This window comes from Aptenodytes patagonicus, chromosome 12 (assembly GCF_965638725.1).
Source record: "Aptenodytes patagonicus chromosome 12, bAptPat1.pri.cur, whole genome shotgun sequence".
NCBI lineage: Eukaryota > Metazoa > Chordata > Aves > Sphenisciformes > Spheniscidae > Aptenodytes > Aptenodytes patagonicus.
This window is the reverse complement of record NC_134960.1, coordinates 8,226,639-8,251,175: the sequence shown is the minus strand read 5'-3', so window position 1 is coordinate 8,251,175 and position 24,537 is coordinate 8,226,639. Positions and strand designations below refer to the sequence as shown.

Genomic DNA, 24,537 nt, shown 5'->3' with positions numbered 1-24,537 from the left:
TGCCGGAGAAACCTCACCACAGGAACGACTGCTTTTGTGTTAAATGTGGGCTATAGGACCAGGTATCCACTGAGCAGCAACCTGAAGTACATTTCAGTCCTCTCTTCACTGCTTTTTAGGTTGGATAAAACCCTGGTTTAGTCCATTTCTAACAGCTATAGCTGTTAGTCAAAATAAAACCCTCCCCTGAATTCATTGTTTCTGGCTCCAGGTCATGCTCTCTTGGTTTCGAGCCCATCACCCTGCCCCACTGGCACCTCACAGTGCAGCGAGATGCTGTGACCAAACCCACGCCTGGGAGCGTGCCCTGGCCCTGGTAAAGGCAGTGTGCCTTACCCCCCTTTGGTACCCGGCTCCTATAGCTCTCCCCTGCCTGCACCCAACCCAGGGCTGCCCGCCGGCGCACACACCTATATTACTTTATTCCAAATAACTAAGCCAGCCTCGCTTTCCCACTCCTGTGTCCGTCATCTTTTGGAGGATGAGATCCCGGTTGTGCAGATGCCTGTATGGTTCATCGCCTCCTCCCTGCCCAGCTGGGAGATGCTGCTGGCTTTGAGCTGCGTGCCCCTGCCTGCATCCCGGGAGGGGACCTGGGGATGGGGAGAGGTGAGTGCTCAGCTCCTGCCTCCTTGGTTGGTTTGAGGCTTTGATTCCAGCGTAGACCTGTGTGCTGGGGCAGTATTTCATGCTTGACGGTGTCGGCTGATAAACCTTTGATTTTCACTTCTGGGAATAATAGCACGGTAATGAATTATATTCACAAGAATAACTGTAATAGTCATAAAACTGCAAATAGAAGAAAACTGTAAATCAGTCACCCCCTTGTAATGTGCTTACTTCATCTGAATCACCCTCCCTGGGCAGATTATCAATTTTATTTGGCTTTTCCATCCTAAACTTTTATTAAGTGGGGTGCCTCATGCGTAAAGATACTGAGCGCAAGCCATATGTTCCAGGGATTTATCTGTTTATTTTGCCTGCCTTCCCTCCCTCTCCCCTCCCGCTCGCAGCTCTCTGGACATGCAGGCAGCTGACATCAGACCGTAAAAGACACATGTCCCTGGCGTCACTTTACCTTTATTATGCAAAAAAATAAGCAACCGGGTGATGAACAGGCCTGCCTCTGTGCTGTGCAGAATTACCCAGACCCTGCAGCACGTTTAGACTTCCATGAAATTAATATAGAAACCCATAAGCATAACTCCAGGGTAATCGGGGGCACATCCTGGACCCCAGCGTGTCCTGGGCTGCAGCACGAAGGTGCTGCTGCTCCCAAATGATGGCATGATGCTCACCCCGAGCCCTGCGGGTAAACCGGGGCAGCCCCCAGGCACGGGGAGGGGTGTGAGGGCAGCCGGGGCAGCATCGGGGAAAGGACAGTGACAATTTACCGCTGCGCTGTTGAGACTGAGCACAGATGGAGAACGTGGTTTTGAAGGCAGAGATGTGGCACCAAGTGCTGAGGTGTCTCTGCTGCAGCGCTCGCTGTGCTTTCGCCCAGCCACAGAAGGAGGCAGCAGCAGAGAAGGTCTTCTGGGCCCAAGCACCTTCTCTTGCTGGGTACATCATGGTAACTTTTAGCAAAGTCCCCATCTTTTCTCTTTTTATTGGAGAATCATATAAAAAAAATCCCTTTTTGTTTCTCTCCCAGCTGCCTGCCCATGCCCTTTTCCATGTTTCCTATCAGAAATCCTCTGGTTGCAGTTATGTTCAAGGGGTGCAAGGCTGGCATGAGAACAATGCTTAATCAACGCTGATGTGAAAGGCATCAGAGCAGCCAAATGAGCTGGGGGAAAGGTGCAAATTACACTCAGCAAAATGCAGCTGTTGGGTTCAGTGACCTTTTTGAAGGCAAGCCACAAGCTGGAGTGGAGTTTGCTTCAGCTGGACGTGAACTTGCCAGGGCCCCACGGTATTTCATGGCTTTTGGAAACACCGGCTGCAATTTTCCATCATAATGCAGCAGGGAAAAAGGGAAAAACCACAGACCGTATGATTAATGAGATGCTTCTCTTGGATATTTCCATCTGTGATCTGAAATTATCAAGTAATGTAGAAACCCCGAATTGTTGCTCCAACTACTCCCACCGAGTGTGCTTTTGCCATGATTTTTCATGCAAGTCCAGCTTCTCCTCCCCTGTGCCCAGCAGCCTCCAGCACTGGATCCGGCTGCAGCTGCCTCCGGCTGTGCCTCCTGCCCAGCAGCAGGTTGGTTTTGTGGCTCACGATGGTCAGTGCTTTTTGGCTAGTTAATGATGGCTAATGGAGCTAAGCCCATCTGCACCCATCAAGGACTCTTGGCCAGTCTCTTTACAGCTTAGCAGGACCTGAAACACATCTGTTGAGTGAAGGATGTGCTGGAGATGAACATTTTCTGCTCTGGCAAGTAGCTCCTTGTGAGCCTCAGGCTGTTTTCCTGAGCAACAGGGTCTTGGCAAGCGCTTCAAGGCTCTGTGTGTGTGTTAGTGCAGGCACCATCCCCGTGGGCTCGTCCTCCCTGCTGGCCTTCAGCTTACAAGTCCCCCCTGGCATTGCACACATGGACATCACCTGGGTTTCATTAGCACAGGCTGGAGGGTGACCAGAGAGGGATAAGGGGGTTTTGCCCAGCTCTTCCATTCCTCCTTGCATCACTTCTGCCAAGGGCCTGGGTCTGGGCCAGTCTTGTAATGTGATTTTCCCAGTCTCCCTGGAGGAGATTGGAGTTCGAACCTGGAGATGTCCCAGCTCACCAGCCCTTCTCTGGCTGCCGCTGGATTCAGTCGGGTTTTTCCAGAGCTCCTGTTTGGCCTCATCTGAGGAAAACCAGAGCCCGCCAGGCGTGCGCTGTCAGGGAGGCTCCAGCCCCGCTGTGCAGCTCAAATTGTTGCTGGCTTCAGCAGAGCTGGAAAACAGACTGAAAAAACCCGAACTGCAGAGGTGACTGAGCTGGGGCGTGGGTGGAGGACAGGCAGAGTGCAGTTGTTGCTGGGACACATGCAGCTGCTTCACTCAGCACCCAACGCATGGCGTTATCCCGCACCTATGCAATCAAAAAGAGGCTCATGGCGGGGAATAAACAGCTACTGGAGTAGGGAGAAGGGAGAGCCATGAGGATGGTGCAGGAAGGGCTTGGAGACACCGCAGCATCTGCTGGAGGTTCAGCCCAAGAGATGCTCCCCAGGGAGGGTCTCACTTGCAGGCTCCAGGTGATGGGTTGGCATGGGCTCTCTAGTCCTCTATTTCCAGAGGTCCCAGGGGCTGGGGGAGCCTGGGGCCACCAGCACAGGAGCAGAAAAGCCCTTGTGGGATCCCTGCGGGGTGTGTGACCTGCCCTCAGTCCTCCAAGGAGGTCTGCAGGAGCGGGTTGCTGCTTGTGCTGCTTGGCAGCTCTGCGAGCTGGAGCAGAGCCATGTTTGGAAGGGGGGGGAACCTCATAGGAATTGGATCTTAAAGGCAAGTCCAAAGTTCAAAAGTAGCTGCAATTTGAACAGAAATCTGCTCTTTGCAGCCAATTAGCAAGGCTGCAAAAGCAGCAGGAGCATCTCGTGTTTTGACAGCATTAAAAAGGCATGGAAACTAAACAGTGCGGATTGAACATGCCACCCATGCGAGCTGCCGCTCCGGCATCAGCTACCCAGTGCTGAGCCGATCTGCTGGCAGCCCCAGCAGCGTAGCAGGTCCCCGGGACCGGCAGCATCCCAGCCTGCCTGCCAGAGCCAGCATCCCTGCTCTGCCCTGCCTGCTGGGGTGATGCCGGCAGGAGAAAACCACACATTTTTGGTTAACTCCAGCCAGAGCAATTTTGTATGCCAGGGTCTGTGTTTATACCACATTGTCGCCTGTTTTACTTTTTGGGTTGAAGGTTTTCTTGGGCGGAAAGGTCTGGTTTGGACTGTCTCTGCTGCGGAGGGGGCCAGTGTAACAGGGATGCTCTGGCTGCCTGGCTCTGATCCCTTGAACAGATGAGTTTGCAGCTATTTCACTCTCCCAGCAGAGTGAATCGATGGGTTTGGCTCCAAATTAATTTAGCAGACTTGGTCTTCGGAGAGTCAGACAGACCTGGCACAGCATCCAGGGCACAGCTGAGGCAGTGCAGAAGGTAAAGGAGACCCTTCCCAAGGGAGGGTGAACCCTCCCATCTCAGAAGGGGATTCCCCGCGTGCAGGGTGAGGGGTGCTCTGTTGTCCTGAGGATGTAAGAAACGGGTCCTCAGGCAATTTCTGCAGGGCCTGTGAAACACAGGCTCCCAGAGAGACAGATTTTGCTTCTCTCTTGACTAATGAACAGTGAAAGACTCTATGTCTGGTGTCTGGGGCTCACGCACACACAGAGAGTCCCTCTGGGACCTGCTCGTATCAAGAGCCTCTTGGTGCAATTCCCTTGTGGTTTCCTAGTGAAAAGAGGCTGATCTGATACTGCAGTGCAGGTGTGTCCATTGGTATGGGGCTCCAGGGGCCCCTTGTCCCAGCTAAGGCAAGAGGAGGGTCTCCAGACACTTGTCACATGTGGTATGGACAGAAGCAAGCAGGAGCTGACCCCTCTTCATTTTGGCACCTGAGGAGAGTGGAGACCCCCTCCCTGGGTCACCTCCAGACCTTCCCACCCCACTGATGAGACATGTGTCCCCTTCCTGGGATACTTCCCGGACATCAGAGAGTGACCGAGCCAGTGGCTTTGGGGACGGCACTGAAAAGGCACCGCCGGTCCCAGGCAAAGCCGGCGTGGAGCCCCGCAGCCTCTGCACCAGCCCTCGCCGGCTAACGCAGCCCTTTCCCCGGCCGCTGTGATCCCGTCTCTGCTCCACGCTCCACAATCAAATTAATGAGGATCAGCAGCGCAGGCAGCTCGCGAGCGAGCGGTGAGGGGGTGGCGGGGGAAGGCGGGTGGGGGGGATGCTCTCGGTGACTCACTGCCCCGCTCCCCGCTCAGGGAGAGGGTTTTCTGTTTTGGAGGTGAATACTGGAAAGCAGCTCCCTCCTTCCCTCCCTCCCTCTCCCCCCAAGCCAAAAAAACCTGTGACAGCTTGATTTAGGGCTGGATAATGAGGCAATTGTGAGGAGGATGGGTACAGCGGGAGCCTGTGCTTGCCAAATCGTTTGGCTTAATTGATCAAATATTTTTATGCATCGTTTATTCCTTCAAGGCGACTGTAAGCCTCTTCTCCTGCTGCACTGAAATGAAAAGAGCAATGCTGGAAATCACCCAGGCTGAGCCCCGGTGTGGCAGAGAGGAGCGGGTGGCTGCCGAGGACCTCCTTGGCCACCGAGGACTTGCCTGGCTGCCTGCGCTGCCCGTGCTGCCTGCACCAAGTGGAGGGTGGGCGAGTGGATCCAGCCTCTCCAGAGCTCCCCAAGGCACACAGCAGGCAGGAGCACAACTGCAGGCAGCATCCATCCAGCAGAGCTTGCCCTGAAGGCCTGGCCAGAGCGCGGCCGCAGCCTTGTGTGCCACCCAGCCTACGACTGCCCTTCCCTGGGCCTGGCTGTGTCCCTGAGTGCCGGGGCAGCGTGCCACACGAGGGCTGTCCCCACCGTTCACGGTGTGAAGGGAAACACCCAGTGAGACAAGACAGACACATAAGTAATTTCTAGGAAATGTTTCCCCCATGCAGTTAAGTCGCTGTAATCACTAAATCCCTCAGTCAGAGCTGGATCTGTTAATCTACAAAGAAAGAAGGACAAATCAAATCCTTTTCTCGTTGGCTTTTATCTCCTGCCCTCCCGCCACAGGGTGCCGGTAGCAGGGAATTGCTCTCTCCGGGGCGGTGGCCCGGGTGCGGGCAGGACGGTGGGGCACACGGCTCTCACTCCAGCCCCCTTCCTCAGACATCGCTGCTCCCAGGTACCTGCTTCAGCCCCCTGAGCCTCCCATGTCCCCTACAACCCCTTCTTGCCTGGGTTCAGGCTGGCCGGCATGGTGCTGGGTGTCCCCTTGCCCACCCAGGCTTTAACACACTGTATTTGCCACCATGGAGAAAAGCCACTGCTGAACGGGCTGTCGGACGCTGGGTCGGTTGTGGCGAGGGGCTACGGCTCATCAGTGGAGGAAGGGCCGTTGCTCAGGGCAGGCAGGAGCAGCCCCGTCCCTCCTGCCTGCAGCATAGTCCCTGGGCTGCAGCTCAGTGCCTGTGAGCGCCCGGCTGCTTTCTCCATGCTCAAAACAAGAGCTGCCTCTAGCGGTACCAGAGATGCCTCCGGGCTTGTGCAGGGCTCCAGACAAGGAGCTCCTTCCCGGCCCTGCCCTGGAGCCCGCCGGCTGGCTGTGATGTGCCCCCACCACCCAACAACCGGCTGGGGCTGCACAAGCAGGACCCCACGGCTTCCCATCCCATCCACCACTAGCTTCCCCCTTCTCCAGATGCGTTGCCCTGGTCCCTGGCATGGTACTGCCCTTCCTGCCGGTGTCACTGTCAGTCCAAACCCTGGCTCTGAGCTCACCTATGTGTTCTTGCTGTTTGGATTCAGCTTGGTGCGTAAAAACCTTGACCCAGGCTCCCTTTCAGCTAAACAAACCGAAAGCCTTAGGCTGCCGAGACGAGAGCAGCAGCAAATATACGCCCTGCACTTTGCTGCATCCCTTCAAGGACAGTTTGATGGGAAGCAAAGCGCAGGTGCTTACAGGCAAGGAGAGATCAGCAGGGATGGCTGGCAAAAAATAAGACACGTGGACCAGATGTTTGCTTCTGCCCAGGGGTGGCTTCACTGGTGCACAGAGAAATGTCGGGGACTGAAGAGAATTGGTCTGTCCCATTGGCCCCATGCATGGTACATCCTCGGGGTCATGCTCAGCCCTCACCACCGTCCCCCTCACACTCTGACTGTGTCCTGTCCTGCTGCTAAGGTCACCTTTCCAGGCCAGGGGATGCTGGAACATGCTCTGGCTGAGAGCTGGGAGATGGGGCAGCTGATGTGTACAACATATCCCAAGATGCTATTTTGGACTCTCCTGACCACCAATTCTGTTTTCTCTTACTCAATCCCCCTCCATGACAAACCTTCACCAACTGTCCTCTAAATTCTCCTAGAGAATTAGCAGACAGAAAACTTCATGATCCCCCCTAGCTGGCCAATGCCAGGTGAGCTCCACCAGCACCCATGGGAAGCAGAGGTCTCTTCTCTCCCAGATGCAGCTGGTCCTCTGCACTTCCCCTGTGTTCAGAGCAAGTCGGGTGACATAAGATTTCCTTGATCACACACCCAGGGATGCTCCTCTATACTCCTGTGCTCCAGGGATGAGCAGCTAGACCGTGAAGCTTCAGAAGAAGGCTGGAAATCCTGGAGACATCTGAAATGAAATGCAGGGAAGAAGACATTCGGACGGAGGTGAACTGATAGCCGAGGCTGAGACTCCCAGCCCAAACTCTCAGGGGAAAGACGGCTGGCCTGTGCTCCTTGCTGCCAGTTGAGGAGGATGCTGTAGTTGAGGCATGTCAGAAAGAATTGCTGTTCTTTATGACCACTAATGGTATTTGCAGCTCTGCATTTAAAGATGATGATAAAGGTAATCAAACTGTCAGGGACAAAGACAGATGGGGAGCTTGCTGGAGCCAGCGAGGGATTCCCTGCTTTCAGTTAACAGCTGTGATTTATATTTCATTCGCACCTACGGACTCGGAGCAAGGAGCAGGGCAGCAGCGCTTTACAAAAACACTGTAGGGAGGAGTACAACAGACACTGAATTTATCTGCGCTTGAGCTTCTAGACCTGTTTATGCCTTCTTTAGACATTACTGTGAAATATTGCTGGGGTTATAAACTTTTCCCAGAAAATATTTTGATGAGCAGAATCCCCTGCTGAGATAACAACCAGTAGCTTAACTTCCTGCAGCCGGATGCATGCTGACAACCAGTGACCCCCCCTTTCCCTTCCTTCTCCTCCCACGCAAGGTTTTGACAAGGTCCTGACAGCAGGCACTGCAGTCCTTATGATCTATCCGAGCTATGAAGTACACAGCTCTTTCAGAAGTACAGGCTGCAACAGCAGTGGCGGGGATGAAGAAAGGGGAGAGAGGTGCAAGGACTGCCCAGTTGCATAGCCATTGACTTCGACCCGCCAGCAAGGTCCATAGCTCAGATCTCTGATGGCTGTGGATCCCTAGCTGTGTATCAGAGACCTCTCTTGCTATTCTCTGAGCTCTCACTTTGTCAAGATTCTGGCGTCCCTCCATTCTTCTGTCTTCAGATGTTGTCACTTTTCTCATCTTATGTTTGTATAGTGTCACGTCGACAGCAGGGACAGCCGGCAGCCTTACTTTCTTTGTAACACTAAGGCATTCAACACGGTGCTGTGTCTGCGCTGATACCGTATCCATGCAACCTGTGTTTCAAGGATTGTGTTTGCTTTATTACTGTGGATTAAAAAAAAACCCCAACAGTAAGAAAACAGCCTTACTAGGAAGAGTTCTAGCAGTTAATTAGTTTCAACACTGAAAGGGCCACTGCCCAGCAGCTAAAAATCATCATGTTTGAATGGTGAATTAAGTCAGCCAAGCAATAAATCTGAGCAACAAAACAGTCCCTTTAGCTCAGAGAAGTTCTCTTTCCTCAAAACACTGATAAATGGCTTTTTCTGAGAGCCTATGAGGTCATCAAATTAATAAAGCATTTCAAGTAATGTATGGAAGTGAAGTGACACCCTGCTGCAAGAGATTTGCTGTTAAAGCCAACTCTCCATAACAGAGTGTGATGCATATAGGATTTCCAAAGCAAACCCGTCCTCTAATTTAGGACAGTTGTCCAAACTCCTTCATGTCTGTTCCGGTCCATTGTCTTCCTCCCTAGTCTTTATTTAGGAGAGTTAAGCTTGAGAAAAACTCACAAAAGAAAAAAATGACAGACAAATGAAAACTTGGGATTGTCCCATTGACCAGGCAAGATACCCAGAATATTTACAATGAAGGAAAGTGAAGAGAAGGCACCAAAGAGGGAAAGTAAGAGAAATGCTGAAAAGCTCTTGAGATAATGGTGGGACACGCTCGTGTTCTTTGCGGTAGCTGCTTTCCATCTCCTACCACATATACGTACAAAGCTATCGCAAGAATGCTGCACCCAAAATACTGGATTTAGTCATTTGACATGAATAGGGGCAGGGACTGTCGGCTGCCAGCACTAATGTCAGGGACATTTGCATGACCCAGCACAGTTAGACAGCAGGAAGGTCCAAAGCCCAAGAAACAACACTCAGATAGACATCCAGGCATTAAATAAACAAAAGGAGTTCGACTTTCAATTAAATTCTGCAGGCTTAGCCTGAACGCAGAATGACCTCATCAGACCCAGCAGGCACATAAAGCCAAGTACGGCCCTGCTTTATGTCACCACCCGGTTCCTTTCCTGCGTGTTTGGCGTGGCCCTGATTTGGGCTGCAGATGTAGCAGCAGTAGGCACGGATAGGACGAGATGGGTGATGAATTCAGAGATGCTTGTGGGCAGATATTAGGGAAATCTTTCCAGTAGTCAGGATAGTTTAGCAGCGTAACATTGCCTGGGAGATGTGACATCTCTGCCAGTGGCTGTTTCTAAGATGGGATGGACATCTGTGGCTGAGAGCATGTCCTGGGTGGCTTCTCATACTCCCTTCTAACCCAGGGCTGTTCTCAGCGCCCTGATCTTTAGAGGAAGAGAAAGTAGCACAGGACACAATTTTCACTTTCATCTGTTGCAGATGGCCCATAACAGGCCTTATGCCAGAGGCAGAGAGAAGGAACGGCAAGGGGAACTCCAGTTAGCTATCAGCAACTACGTTACTGGAAGTTTGTGTGATGGCAGCCTCTCCCTTAAACTTAAGGCTGAGTACATCCCCTGATCATCCCCTGAAATGGCTTTCTGCAAACTTGTATTACACTTGGAATGATTTAACATGAAATATATATTTAATAATATGGTAGCACCAAGAGGCGCTGAATAGGACAAAAATAAAAAAACCTGAGCTAGCAGTAGCCTCTGCAATACTGTATCCACTGGGAACCCTTCTTCATGACATCCTAGCCCTGATTTCACTTGCCTTTGATTTACTTAAAGTATAAACCTCTTGAGACAGTCTTCAGTACATTTATCCACCCCAGTGCTCTGCCCTCTGAGCGCTATCACAATACAGCGCTCATAATTATGGCGGTGCTGCCTTCGGCACACGTCTGTGCCGTGGACAGCTGATCTCCGAGGGGATGTGTTCATCACTCTTCCAGCATCTGACAAGGGCTGACATACAGACCCGGCAGCAGACACGCGACGACAACTCCAGCCTCTTTGCGGACTCATTGACATGCAGCAGAAACCCCAGATACCATATGGATCGTGGAGGCAGATGGATGGACATATGTATAATCTGCGCGCATCTCTGCTGATGTAAACGTCCCAGCGCAGGCATTAACGCTCAAGTATATGGTTTGCATTTGGGGCGTGAGAGAATTTTTCTCCCATAAAATAAATAAAATACATTCTGAGCATCTTGGGATGAAGCCATTCTAATCCTTTCATTCTTTCCAAAGGAAAATGATTCCATATTCAGGGCACTGTACAAACAATTAATTAGCCTAATGAAAATGAGAGGCCTAATTGCTCAGTATTATTACGATCATTGGCAGCCAGGCGTGACCAAAGAATAGGCACTGTCTTACCAGGGATAAAGTGCAAGTTTCCAGCTTTTTGGACTTTTTTGATATTTGAACATCTAGCAAAACAATTTTTTTTTTGGAGTGATGGTGTAATTCTCCCTTCCACATGCAAAAAAGCTGGCAGTATTTGGAGACATCTGAATGAGCTGCTATACAATAAAAAAAAATGAAGAGGCAAGAGATCCAGCTGGTGTGAAATGACCTGGCTGAATGGAAGTCGATAAAGCTGTAACTTGCCTGAGTTGAATGACATGGTGGTGTCTTCACTGCGTGTCTCTGGCAGGAGACTTGACTCACAAGATGAGAGTGCTGCAACATTAAGAAAAACTGTATTTTTTTAAGGAGCACACCTAAAATTACAGTACAGTCATCCTTAATCCTTCAAGACCATCTAAGGCACCTGAAGGTGCACAAGTCCATGGGACCCAATGAGATCCATCTGCGGGTCCTGAAGGAACTGGCAGATGAAGTTGCTAAGCCACTCTCCATCGTATTTGAGAAGTCGTGGCAGCCCGGTGAAGTTCCCACTGACTGGAAAAGGGGAAACATAACCCCCATTTTTAAAAAGGGAAAAAAGAAAGACCCGGGGAACTACAGGCCAGTCAGTCTCACCTCTGTGCCTGGGAAGGTCATGGAACAGATCCTCCTGGAAGCTATGCTAAGACCCATGGAGGACAGGGAGGTGATTCGAGACAGCCAGCATGGCTTCACCAAGGGCAAGTCCTGCCTGACTAACCTAGTGGCCTTCTAGGATGGAGTGACTACATCAGTGGACATGGGAAGAGCTACAGATGTCGTCTATCTGGACCTCTGTAAGGCCTTTGACATGGTCCCCCACAACATCCTTCTGTCTAAACTGGAGAGGTATGGATTTGATGGGTGGACTGTCCGGTGGGTGAGGAATTGGTTAGATGGTCGCATCCAGAGGGTAGTGGTCAACGGCTCAATGTCCAGATGGAGATTGGTGACGAGTGGTGTCCCGCAGGGGTCCGTATTGGGACCGGTACTGTTTAATATCTTCATCAATGACATAGGCAGTGGGATCGAGTGCACCCTCAGCAAGTTTGCAGATGACACCAAGCTGAGTGGTGTGGTTGACACACCAGACAGACGGGATGCCATCCAGAGGGACCTGGACAAGCTGGAGAAGTGGGCCCGTGTGAACCTCATGAGGTTCAACAAGGCCAAGTACAAGGTCCTGCACCTGGGTCGGGGCAACCCCCAGTATCAATACAGGCTGGGGGATGAAGGGATGGAGAGCAGCCCTGCCGAGAAGGGCTTGGGGGTACTGGTGGATGAAAAGCTGGACATGAGCCAGCAATGTGCGCTCGCAGCCCAGAAGGCCAGTCATATCCTGGGCTGCGTCCAAAGCAGCGTGGCCAGCAGGTTGAGGGAGGGGATTCTGCCCCTCTCCTCTGCTCTGGTGAGACCCCACCTGGAGCACTGCGTCCAGCTCTGGAGCCCTCAGCATAAGAAAGACACGGACCTGTTGGAGCGGGTCCAGAAGAGGGCCACGAAAATGATCAGGGGGATGGAACACCTCTGCTATGAAGAAAGGCTGAGGGAGTTGGGGTTGTTCAGCCTAGAGAAGAGAAGGCTTCGGGGAGACCTTATTGCAGCCTGTCAGTACTTAAAGGGGGCTGATAAAAAAGATGGCGGCAGACTTCTTAGCAGGGCCTGATGCAACAGGACAAGGGGGAATGGCTTTAACCTAAAGGGTGGTAGATTCAGACTAGATATAAGGAAGACATTTTTTTATGCTGAGGGTGGTGAAACACTGGCCCAGGTTGCCCAGAGAGGTGGTGGATGCCCCATCTCTGGAAACATTCCAGGTCGGGTTGGACGGGGCTCTGAGCAACCTGATGTAGTTGAAGATGTCCCTGCCCACGGCAGGGGGGTTGGACTAGATGACCTTTAGAGGTCCCTTCCAACCCAAACTATTCTATTCTATTCTATTCTATTCTATTCTATTCTATTCTATTCTATTCTATTCTATTCTATTCTAATTCTATTCTATTCTATTAATGCAGCTCCCTTTTCAACGATCTGTTGTTATCCAAATGGAAAAGTGTTTTAAATTCATGCAGATGAATTTGTTCACTGTGGATAGGATCATGAAGAGTCGGGTTGCAGGAGCTTTAAGAAACTGAACCGTTATCATTCCTGCATATCTCGTAACATGGAGATAGAAAGCAGATGCTGACTGAACATTGACCTAGCCTGAGGAGTATGCGTCCAATAATTCTTCCTTTAAGCAGCTGATTCTCATGGGAAAATCCCCAAGATTCAGCTTTAATTCTATTATCTGCCTTGCGCAGAGACTGGCAACCAGAGACTATTCTTTAAAAACAATGTGGGTGAAGTCTGCTCTCATTCACACTTGCACAACCCCACTGACTGTATTATAGAGGGTTTCTCAGCAAGTTGGATTTTTGGTGTTTGGGGTGGGGGGGATTGCAGTTTAAACTTAACTAGGGGCACTTTTACTCTGTGCTCCAGGCTGGCACCCAGAGCTGCATGACGTGCCCATACAGAAGACATCCATTATCATGCAACATCAGACGCTCACATGGGAAATATGGCTTCCCGGTGCAACCAGTGGTGACAGGTAAGTGCCTCGCCTGGGGGCTTGGGATCATTCCCTGGCAGAGTTTAATTCCTGAATTGATTGCGAAGGGATCGGGAACCCGAGCCTGGCCACCGAAATGAGGTGGGATGGCCCCCTCCTTCCCATTCTCAGTATGCTTAGCACAGCACTCCAGGGGATGTTATTCCCTCCCCATGTAATTTAATAAACTGCTGGCTAGCAAAGAGCAAGGGTAAAGTCAGACCTGCATCTCCTCCGGCTCTCGGGATGCAGAGTGAGAGCAGCCCACATCCTTCCCTTGGCGCAGGAGTGGAAATTTCTTTATGCCATCTCAGCAACTCACTGGAATAACAGCGACACAGACTTCGTCTCTTGGAGGCTTTAGATACTCCACATTTGCGCTGTGTTGCCTTTTAGGAGATAAGTTGTGTCCAAATATACCGGGTTTTGAGAAGGATTATAAAAAAAAAAGAGGTGATTACAATATAGAATAGTACAATCCCATGAAAAAGGTAAGAACAGAAAATACAGGCTTATGGCTGAAGGTCACTGCACTTCACAATCGCCCTTTTAGCTCGCAGAAGTGAAATCAAGGAGAACAAATGGGCCTTCCTGAAACCATTTCAGGTCTGTAACCATGTGTTTACACAGCTGGTAACAATTATTACAGATGCTGCTGGGGACTTTGAGACATAAAAAAAATGACAGACCCAAAGATGTCATAGCAGGAACGGTCTATCAGATGGCTGAATATCCCAGCAACCTTCGTCAGGCTGGCTAACAACACCCTGCTTAGTTGAATAGAGCTGCTATTTAACCTCGGAGAGACAGCTACTCATCGCCCCTTACTGATAAAAAAGAAAACTCTAACAAAACAAGGCTTTTGTTTTTAATTTATTCTGCAAATCTACCAATTCATTTTATGAAAGTATGAAATCCTATGTGGCTACATTAAACAGTTACATTACAATCCAGGTAATACAAATAACCACTACAAAGTTAGTTTTAGGTACTCTTGGATAACAAGTACATCTAACATTATTTAAAATAAAAGTAAGTCACAAAGAAGAGAAAAATAGCCTTGTGATTGTCAAAGAATTTAGTTTAAAGCAAGGAAACCACTGTAGACTCTCCTTGTCCTACAAAAAGTTAAGAGAGAAACACTGACATTTACATCACCTTTCAATGTTAATGTTCAATTAGACGCATCAAATAAATTTAAGTGCACACATCTACTCGGGATAACAAGAACAGTTCACAAGTTGTTTGGAAACCAGTGTCAGGTTTCATTCTCTGGAAATTACATTTACAGTATAACATCACCATCATCCTTGCTTTCAGATGCATAAAAATCCTGTAATATCGTTTGTAAAACACACTAGAGCTTCAAATCTGCTCTAATTGAATTCAGTGGGAATAGGATCAGTTCCTACATTTAATAAGTACTCCTGATTTACTGAAATCCTTGCGGAACAGGCTCCTTCCCAGGAATGAAATTAATTTAGCAAACAAAATACTGTAATAATTCAGCAAAACTCTTAGCCTTACTATCCAGCAAGTGACGCTGCAACTGCATTTCCGAGGACCTTTATGCATGACCATTCTTTCCTCTCCAGCAGCAACAGGACACACGAAGACACCAAGGAACTGTGCTTAGTAAGAACTCGGAGCTATGTAAATAAAGTATAAAAATCAAAGAACAGACTGAATTAATCTAGAAACTGCTCTCCTGACACCCAACTGACACAACTCTAGTGTCATTCTGCTGCCTGTAAACTGTCACTTCTGATAAGACATCTGTCAATCATGATTGCATAACTGCTTCTTAGGAAGCAATTAAATGGAGCTTTGATTTTGTAGCTGCATCTCCACGTTGCGTATGTAGTTTGGGGTAAAGTGTCCAAGATGCTACTGCTGCATATAGTGCAACAGTTTCACAGAAGCAAGGAGAGCTGTTTATGGGGAAAAAAGGCAGGTGCAGGTACAATCCTGATGGCCTGTGGCACAAAGGAGATTAAAACAGATCATCCCCTCTTGTGGCCTTCTCTTCTTTCAACTAGGACATCCAAAATGGTGCAAACCCCCAAATCTCCACTCATGCATGTGCAACAAACCTGCAGAGGTCGTTGTAGTACAGAAGTGAAGCCAGCAGCATCTTAGCAGGGCTTCTAAGAGAACTAGGCATTTATCCACAAGAGTATCTTCTAACACTGATCACTCCAAAAAGAAACCAGACAGGTTACACAAACTATACAAACTTTTCACCTGGACATAAAGTGCCATCAAACTACGGAAGCTAAAAAGACGTTACTGTCGAGGGCAGTAGGTATTGTAAGTGTCTACAGCAGGCTTTATTCCCTTGAAGCAGATAACGTTTGCTACAGTCTTGGAAATGGTATCAAGCCGGTGAGAACGCTACTATAACCAAGGCTAGCAATTTTCTTCCTGACAAACATCGCTCTTATCTGACATGCCAAAGCCAACTGGGGTGCATTTACTGGTGGCTGACAGCAGAACTTTCCCCAGAAGGTAGTTTAAAATGGTAATAGATGCTTCAGTTTCCCATTCTCTGATATGATAAACGTAATTTGTTCAGACCCTTTGTTACGAGCATGCACTACAACAGATGGCCCCACCCTGTTATTACCACTGTGCCTGCTTGTTTTCCATCTCTACTCATGTAAATGTAATGTCAAATCCTCTTAAGAATCCTGAGCAGCCGTCCAGAATCACTTGTTCAGCTGACATTTCTGTAATAATAAGGGAAGAAAAAAGAGTTGTGGGAAATTAAATGGTGCTCCTGTTGCCAAGTTGTTAAAATTATATGGCAATATGCTTCCAGGAGTTGTAAGAAATTAATTTGTGGAGTGCTTACAAGCCTTACATCTACTAAATCTCAACAGGATATAAAGTGCCATTTAAGTGATACAACTTACAAATGTTAAGGAGAAAAAAAAACAGCACCAAAGAGTGAAAGAAGAAATTAGATTCTTGTCTGCACTCAAGATTCCTCGAGGCTGGATCTCTACAGCTGAGGAAACCATGTGGGAGATCCTTGGTGAAGTACTTATGTGTGTATGTATGCCAGCACCTGCACCTCTCCCTTCTGCCACCCCTCTTCAGCGGATGAGACGGGGCACGTTCAGCGAGTTACTCCGCTCCTGTAAACAGTGGCTGGCAAACAGCTCAGCCAGTCCCTCCGCTAACCACTCTCTCTTCCACTGCTTTCTGAAAGTACTAGCCGGAGCAAAGTGAGTAAGTGTCACTACTTTTCACCTGCTTTATTATAACGTTGTTCAGAAAGAAGTGCCTGAGACACCTGATGCGTAGACGAATTAATTTTTAAATTACGCCACTATGCAATTACTGTCATTCTTTTCTCACAACAATGTCAAATACAATATAAAACTTTGAATTTTCTATAGTGAGTGAAATCAGCAAAATCAAAAGAAAGACAGTGCTGGCAGTGCTGTTACTGCTCCATTCTGTAAGACAGAACCAGGGTAAGGCGCTTTGGCAATCAGCACCAAGTTTAAGTGACAAGCCTTGTAACAACAATTCGCTCTCCACACACTAGAGTACGCGCAAGTTTTCTGCAGATGCATGGAAAACTGAGACCCCCTGGTTGTTCTCTAAGCTGCTTTGAAACTACAACAATTCATTTAATCCAGCAGCAGATCCTGGTACTATTATTTTCCTAAGTACAGTACATTTTGATAGCAACATAGAAGCACATGACACAAAACAGATTTGTTTAAGCTCACCATGGTTCTGATGGGCTACACGCACCAAGAGGCAATTCAAAAAGAGCACACAACTCAATTCATCAGGACAACACTGCTGACTCAAAGGAATTCTGGCTCGCTTTGTGAAGGAAGAAAGAGTTCACAAAGGAAAAGATCTTATTGCAAGTTGTACTGCTCAGCTGGGCCACTTCTAATACAGATCAGAAGTATCAGAGGCTACCAAGGAGCCAAGGACAAAGAATTCCTGTTTTGTAAATATTTTAAGAATAGCAAGCTTGCTTTAAAAAGAAAAGCCACTGCACAATATTCCAAATGGCCTTCTCCAACAGACTTGAAATAGTTAGATTAACACTGACAGAAAATACAGATTCCAGTAGCAGTTCTGGCACTTTGCAATTTGGAAAACTCTTGTGCATATGGGACTGAGGCAGCTTGTTTGCAGACCCCTTTCTCACAGTATCCTGGGGTCACCTGTGCTTTCACAACAGTGGATCGCTGGACTCAGCAGATGCCTTCCTCAGAAGGCGCGAACTGGCAGCTGTCATGAGAAACAGTGTCGATGCTCTGCACTTCTGACTGGGGGTGAATGGACACCTGAACGGCTATCTCTTGACCTTGCTCATTCATGGACCCATCATCTGAATCCCCAGCTGGTGAATCGCTGCGCTTGATCTCTGGGTTGATGGGGTATATCGCCGCTTGGGTACCGCAGGCTTGGGTCTGTTTTTCCTCCTCACCAACTTCATCGGGATCGTCAACTCGCACAGCCTCAAAGATCTCCTCCATGAATGCCCTGCAGTTAAGGATCAGCGGTGGAAGGGGAATGCTTCTGGCAAGCTCTTCAATGTACCGAGCAAACTCCATGGTCTTAAACTGAGTGACTTTGGCCAACTCTAGCGTTTTGGCAGATGTAATGATAGGGATACGCTTGGCTATCTCAAAAGCCTTCTGAAGCTTCTCAGCCCCTTCCGTCCTGAAGAACTCATTGATAGCCTTCTCTGTTTTGCGGAGGTGACTGCTCATCATGCACAGACGGGTTATGTTTAAAACGAGGGTGATAGCAAAGGCAACGAGGCACACAATCATGTAGTAGATACTCATGTCTCCCGAGGTGAAGATAACCCTCAGGGTGACTGTGTAATACAAGGTGTCATTATGATTAACAGCTGCACACGTGTATCGCCCCCGATCAGCAAAGTTGACCTTTGTGATGTTAAGGGAATTATCAGCAATCCTCCACCGTCCACCTGGAGATTCAAAAGAAATAAACTGAGCTAATGAAACAAAAATCACTTGGTAAACTAGACACATGCTGTTTGCTCCATCAACAGGAGACAGAGCTTGGAAGTAAGCAGTCCATTTCTAGCATAATAATACAAACAGTACACCAAGGATGGAAATTTCCTTTTCATGCTTCTGATACAGAAAGCCATAAACCAGGTACCAATCTTACCGCTTAATGGTAAATTATTTTGCGCACCTGCTACTCTGGTTCTACTGCTTTCTCTCATCTGCAGTTTCTTGTGTGCTTTTGGACTGCTAGCTCTTTCTGACAGGGAACCTAATTCTTACTAGCGCTTCTCACCCACTGTGTAACACTATGGTGAAAGACTGTCCCCTATAAAGTCTTCAGAGTCAGAAGTCAAGTGACCCATGAAAAACATCAGAGTCTGTAAACGGCTCCACTGGCAAAAGAACACAGGATTTTCTTGAGACACAGTTTTCTACTGAGCATGCAGTGCTGATACACAAAACCCGCATAAAAAGAAATCAATCAAAGAAGCTAGCTTTATACAGTATTTCCTATGCGTTTAAAACTTAGGGGGAAAACTGTTTTCATAACTCATTCTTCTAATTACTCTACTTTGAACTAATATCCAGATGGCATTCTAACTACAAAGAGGTTACTGAATACTTAAGGCAGAAAGACGGCCTCCGAGAAGATCCTATCAATTAGCTCAATGACCTTCATTAATACTAATAGAGTAGAGGAAACCACATGCATCTCTAAAAGACATTATTTTTTGAAAATTAAAAACTACAGGGACAGAACTATAAAAGCCAATGGCTAGGAAACTATATTCTCCCTCTGTAGAAAAGGGTTAAATAGCATGTATTTCATTGCTGGCCATTACAAATTGCGTTAGTTTTCATGGTCTCACTGGTGCATAAAGCAGAAAATGAATGTAGTAGTTACCCCATGCTTTAAAAAATCCTGTTACAAAATTAAAACACTGATTGCCAGCTGGAAACGGTCACAAGTTGTGGAGAATTGTGTTTAATTCATGTGTTTGGAAAAATGTAATACAAAACAGAGCAATAATAAATAAAAACATCAGTTAGTATCTGGTAGGATGCAGATTCATTTCTTCTGTATTGAGTACTGCAATGCCTCTTGAACGAAATGATTCTGTGGGGCACCATAGCTGGATGGATGGGCTAGGACAGAACAACTCAGGTATAATTCGCATGCCACGTGACAGAGTGCAAAGGGCTTTGTCTTGCTCTCTCCTTATCTCCCAACTGTAAAAATGGGAGGATAGGAAGAGAAATTGATAATAAAATCCCAGAGGTTTTCAGATACTGTATAAAAGGGGAATACTGAAGGATAGAAACCCGCAGGAAAGCTCACCTTCATCTTTCTGTTCAAGCAGCTGTCCTCTGGAGTTATACCAAAGAATATATTCATACTGGCTGATGTTCAGTTTACATTCAATTAAAATACTGGTCCCCTCTTTGGCTATGATATCATGGTGTGCCGGAGAACTTACTAAAGCTTGAGACACTGTATGAAGTGATGTATTGAAAGACCCAAAAGCAACTGTCCCGTTAAAAGCTACATTTTCCAGTGTAAATCCAATTGAAAGATCAGCACTAACAGTCAAAATTAACAGGCAATAGCTGAGCTTCATGGAAAGCTAGAGAAAATTCTTTTTTCATTTAATTTGGAGAAATGAGGTCATACGATATTAAGCTGTCTGTATGGCTCTGAGATAGGAGAGGAGGTTCTTGATTTGTTCGGTGACAGAAAATGTCTTGGATCCAAATGCACTTTCAAGACCATCAATATTAGAAGTGGAAACTGGAAATTCAACTGAAAAAAAAAAGAATTAAGTTTATTAATGATAGCAAGCTTACGGCATATTCAAATTTCATTTCCTACAAACAGATTTCGATTAGCATAATATAAACTGTCAGCCGAGAGGTTCCAAATCAGAGCTTTGCTCAGAACACAGTAATGAAACGAGGGTAAGAAGGCATTAGCACAACCTTCAGTCCTCTAGATGTTCATCTTCCCATACAAATAAATAATCTCAGGAATAATAGTCATTAAGGGGAAAAAGGTTTCAAAAAAAGAACAAATTGTTCAGACTACTCGAAATGCATAACTATCTTCAGGGTCAGAAAGTGGATTCTGCATTTGTTAACTGAGAAAAAGTGCTTTCTTAATAGAGGAAGAAAAGCAAGAAAGAGGATATAATTTCTGCCTCCCTCCCCACCAATATCAAAGTGCTTTTAAGCCCTAGTTTTCTAAAGCCAGTCTTTCATTTAGCATCTAGAAAAAAACCAAAGCACGCACACATCTGATTTTTAGCATTTATACATCTACTTACTTACTTTAGAGGCACAATTGGTGTTAGATGTCTAAATACTACAAAACATGCTTATAGTTTCTTGCGTTGGGAAAATTCTCTTGGCAGTTATCTAGAGCCACAGAGAGGAAGTCCCTTTCTGAATACCAGGACACCGATGCCTAAACATACTTCCTTTTTTGCAATCTCTCTTGCTGCTGCTGTATTTTCTAACTCTGCCTCTTTTTTTCTTGTTTGTTTTACAATAAGCTCCTGTTGAAAATCTTTTACTTTATGCTGCTACATCTCAGTGGTCATATCTTGTTTATCATCTTCTCTACCCAAATGCTGCCCCATATTTCACAGCAATTTGAAAAATTGTTTTGTCTAGGGATAGAATTCACACTCTTCAAATTAATCTGCACAAAAGATATTTTAAGACATTAGGACACAGCCTTTAATTTTATGTTCTTTGCACACAAGGATTTTCCTTTTTTAAAAGCCAGAATAAAACCAACTTGTAACAAAAATGAGATGACACCGATAAGAGAAAATCTGTAACCAATTTTCCTGGAAGCCCGATTCAAGAAAATTTCTAATCAAATATGCATTCCCTGAAGTTATGATTCCATCTAGACTGCTCCAGAGCCCTAAAAAAAACAATTTACAAAGTATAGAAGCCACAAGCCAAAATGTTATCTTAAAGAACATCTCACTTCATCCCATTGACTGTGTGACTTCAAATTTCTCATCTTTTCTTCTACCAATAACAAATGCTGGTAGTGTTGAATTTCATAAATACCACAATACAAAGGAATACATTTTCTTAATAAATAACGCAGACACTTCTCATCCTTCGAGAATCACTAGTTAACACTGCCTAAAGCAGATGGAAATCCTATCAGTTATGAAAAATAATGTAATATAAATAAATACAGGTGATTTGTACTAATTGTCTTTTCAGCCGAGAAAAGTTAAGCATATTCAAGAATGGGAAAATTTGCTGATAACACACTAACCAGACTAGGAATTTTTTTCAGTTAAAGTTAATTTGTCAAAGGTCAAACCAGATTCCAGACTTGACATCTGATGAGAAACGTGTTATCTGACCCATTTCTGTTGCGGCTATTGCCAAAACCAGTTTAACAAAGAAGGCAAAGACAACAGCTGTGTCCAACTCTCCTTCAAGCTTGACTAACCAACTCACCCACTGAATCCTGCAAGAGAAACTGGAAAACAGCCCCTCCACCTGTTTCTCCGTAAACAGCAATCCCTTCATCTACCCTCCTTTTTTTTTTTATTGGCCCCGCTCTGTTTTCTATCACGCCTCTTGTCCGTTCATTTAAGATGAGACCAGCGCTAAGAACTCAATTATACCGTTGTGCTGAAGAAGCTCCTTTCCCACAGCTAAACGGTTAAAAACAGTACCAAGGCCTCTTTCGTTCCTGTTTTCCACCAGTCACAATTTAGGGAAAGTGTTACCGCGTCCTGCTGCCTCTGGAGAAGAGCACCCCAGCCCCGTCGACTGCACAGGTCTGAATAAAAAACAATACTAAGGTTGCTGCTGATCAACAACTATCCTTCTGTTTGAAGAGTGGTTTTAACCTTCCTTTTTTAGACCCCTAGTATTTTCAGAGTGTTTCAGAGCCTTCAGAAGGCTGCTGACAACTGACCTGCTTATTTTGGTAACCTCGTGCAGATTTCTTAAAGGCAGGCTGTGGATTGCTAGCAGTTTGTGGACCGCTGACGTTTGGATTGCCAGAGTTGCCACTTGAGAGCCTGCCACAGCTTGCGCTAGCAAGTGAGGCGCGGTGGTCACTGATCTTCAACATACATCACCCCACGACCCAGCTGCCTTCAGTTAAAAATGCCACTGCACTTCATGGCTTTTGCGTGCATCGGGACTTGGCTTCACAGCATTTGATGCAGTTACAACTGAGGACAGCTCTGCAGTGAAGACAAACCCTCCTCTTTGTTATCGGATCAAATGCATAGAATAACTCCCAGTCTTCCAAAACAATAACCTCCCAATTAATAATGTTTTAGATTTATTAGAGAATAATTCCAGTACCTCCTGTACTTTGCCTGTGTTATTGTCATTTTAAATTATTGTTAGATTTCCAAGTGTCTGTGACACTCCTCCTAAAATGACATTAGGAACCTCAGTCAATTATTTAACACAGGAAATACTCAGCAACGTTTTCCCTCATAAGAATAAGATAATTATCTTCAGTAATTGCATATGCTCTCCGCTATATTTGCACTGAGCTTGCATAATGTATGAAACATTGGTGATGGGTCATTGAATTGTACTATTAAACTCTTCGAGGTCTGATTTATTAGAAATTGTTTGTCACATTTCGCTTTTGGAAAAGCCATTATTGCTAAGCAGACAATGATCTCTCACTGCCGAATGCTGGGAAAAATAAAATGACTTGCAAAATCCATATTCTTCAACCATCACACTTATGCAAAACAGCTGCTGGAGCTGATAAAGCATCCAAAAGGGATAAAGCGTGAACAGTGCCAACATCACGATTCTTCAAGAAAGCATTTAAGCCCAAGCAAGACGAAATGTGCAGAATGGAAACTGGCTATTTTACAACTGAACCTGAAGTTGAGCTCCACATATTTAACCTTTATTAAACCATAAGTTATAACAACAAATAGTGGTGGAAAGATAAAAATCCATGATGCATACGCTCATATGAGTCATCTTTGGCTCTTATCCTGAAAAAATGTATGCGTGTCTAACTTAGAGCACTGTAAGTAGTCCCACTGAGGTCAACGGAAGTACTGATAGTACTTAAAACTACACACATTTGTAAGGCACTGCAAAATTGGGGCCCAAGAGGTTGCAAGTTATATGGCTTTACATTCACTGCTCGTAACATCATTTCAGACCTGGAGAAAAGCGAAGCAATAAACCGAGACGCACCTGACAGACCACAGACTGCTCTAACTGACTGCCGCTTCTGCCACGCAACATGGAAACGTATTTTGGCATTTACAACAGCCTAATTGGTAACAACGCACACTAAATAGATCTAAATGGATTGCTTTTGCACAGAGCACGCCTTCCTACTCGCAGCGTGACGTCTTGTAGAAATACGGCTGCTGCGACCATCCCGCGAGGCCCCTCTGACCCTCTTTCAAATCTGGGAGCCGCATTTGGCAGAGCCCTGAAGACGTTAACTCCTGGGAAGTTTGTGAAAACGGACAGTGTGGTCTTGACGAGAGACGTTACCGGTGTTCCCAGCATGGGAGAGGCCGCAGGGAGGCTTCACCCTCCGCCGGCACCAGCGAAGGCTCCGCGGGGGAGCGGCTGCTGCCCAAAAACCAGCGTGAGGGGCAAATCTACAGGAGACCAGAGCAGGTCTCGCCCGCGCGCGGCGGCCTTACGGGACGTGGTGTTTTGCCGTGTACGCGGTCCCTTGGCTGCCTGACACCTGTCACGGGGTAACTCACGAAGGACACGGGATCGGCTGCACGGGAAAACAAGCTTTTTCCCCTCTGTCAGCTAAAAACCGTCAGGCACAAACCTCCACGGAACGGAAACCCTGTCCCCAGCAGCCCCGGCCCCACACGCGCCCACGTTCTCTCGCGGAAAAACCCCGCTCAAGCTGGGCTCCTCGGGGCAGCGGGAAACACGAGGTACGGCCACGCTCCCCACGCCGCAGCCGAGGGAACCCGGGCCACGCCGGCCTGACGTCACGCGGCCTGACGTCACGCCAGAAGACCGCCCCCCTCCCCCCGGCAGCATTTCCACCCCAAAACAGCGGGGTAAGACACGGGCCCCCGACTCCTCCCGCAGCAGCGGGGTGGCCGCGGAGGGCCTGCGCGCCGCTGCGCCGTTTCCCCCGACTCCGACGTCGCCAGGTAAAACCTGGCGTCACCGTAACGCAGTGAGGTAGCGGTACGCCGCTCTCACCGGGAGGAGGGTGGCCGGTCCCGCCCGCCCCGCGCCCCCGCGCCCCGTCCCGCCGCGCACCTCCGCCGCCGCCGGCCCCGCTGCCCGGACGTGCTTCCCCGAGCG

General features: G+C 47.5%; 1 protein-coding gene across 2 annotated transcripts; it reads right to left on the bottom strand.

The window, feature by feature from the left end:
* Nucleotides 1-14,067: 14,067 nt before the first annotated feature.
* MFAP3 (microfibril associated protein 3) lies at nt 14,068-24,533 on the bottom strand. 2 transcript variants are annotated; one of them, XR_012996379.1, is made up of 4 exons: nt 24,493-24,533; nt 19,562-20,023; nt 16,948-18,176; nt 14,068-15,933 (listed from the first exon to the last, which is right to left on the bottom strand). XR_012996379.1 is itself a non-coding variant. In XM_076350443.1 (3 exons), the coding sequence occupies exons 2-3, from the start codon at nt 19,839-19,841 to the stop codon at nt 17,431-17,433; spliced, it is 1,026 nt and encodes a 341-aa protein (XP_076206558.1). In that variant the 5' UTR covers nt 19,842-20,023; nt 24,493-24,533; the 3' UTR covers nt 14,068-17,430. The 2 variants fall into 2 exon arrangements, 1 of the variants encoding a protein (XP_076206558.1); XM_076350443.1 differs by having other exon boundaries at nt 14,068-18,176.
* Nucleotides 24,534-24,537: the final 4 nt, after the last annotated feature.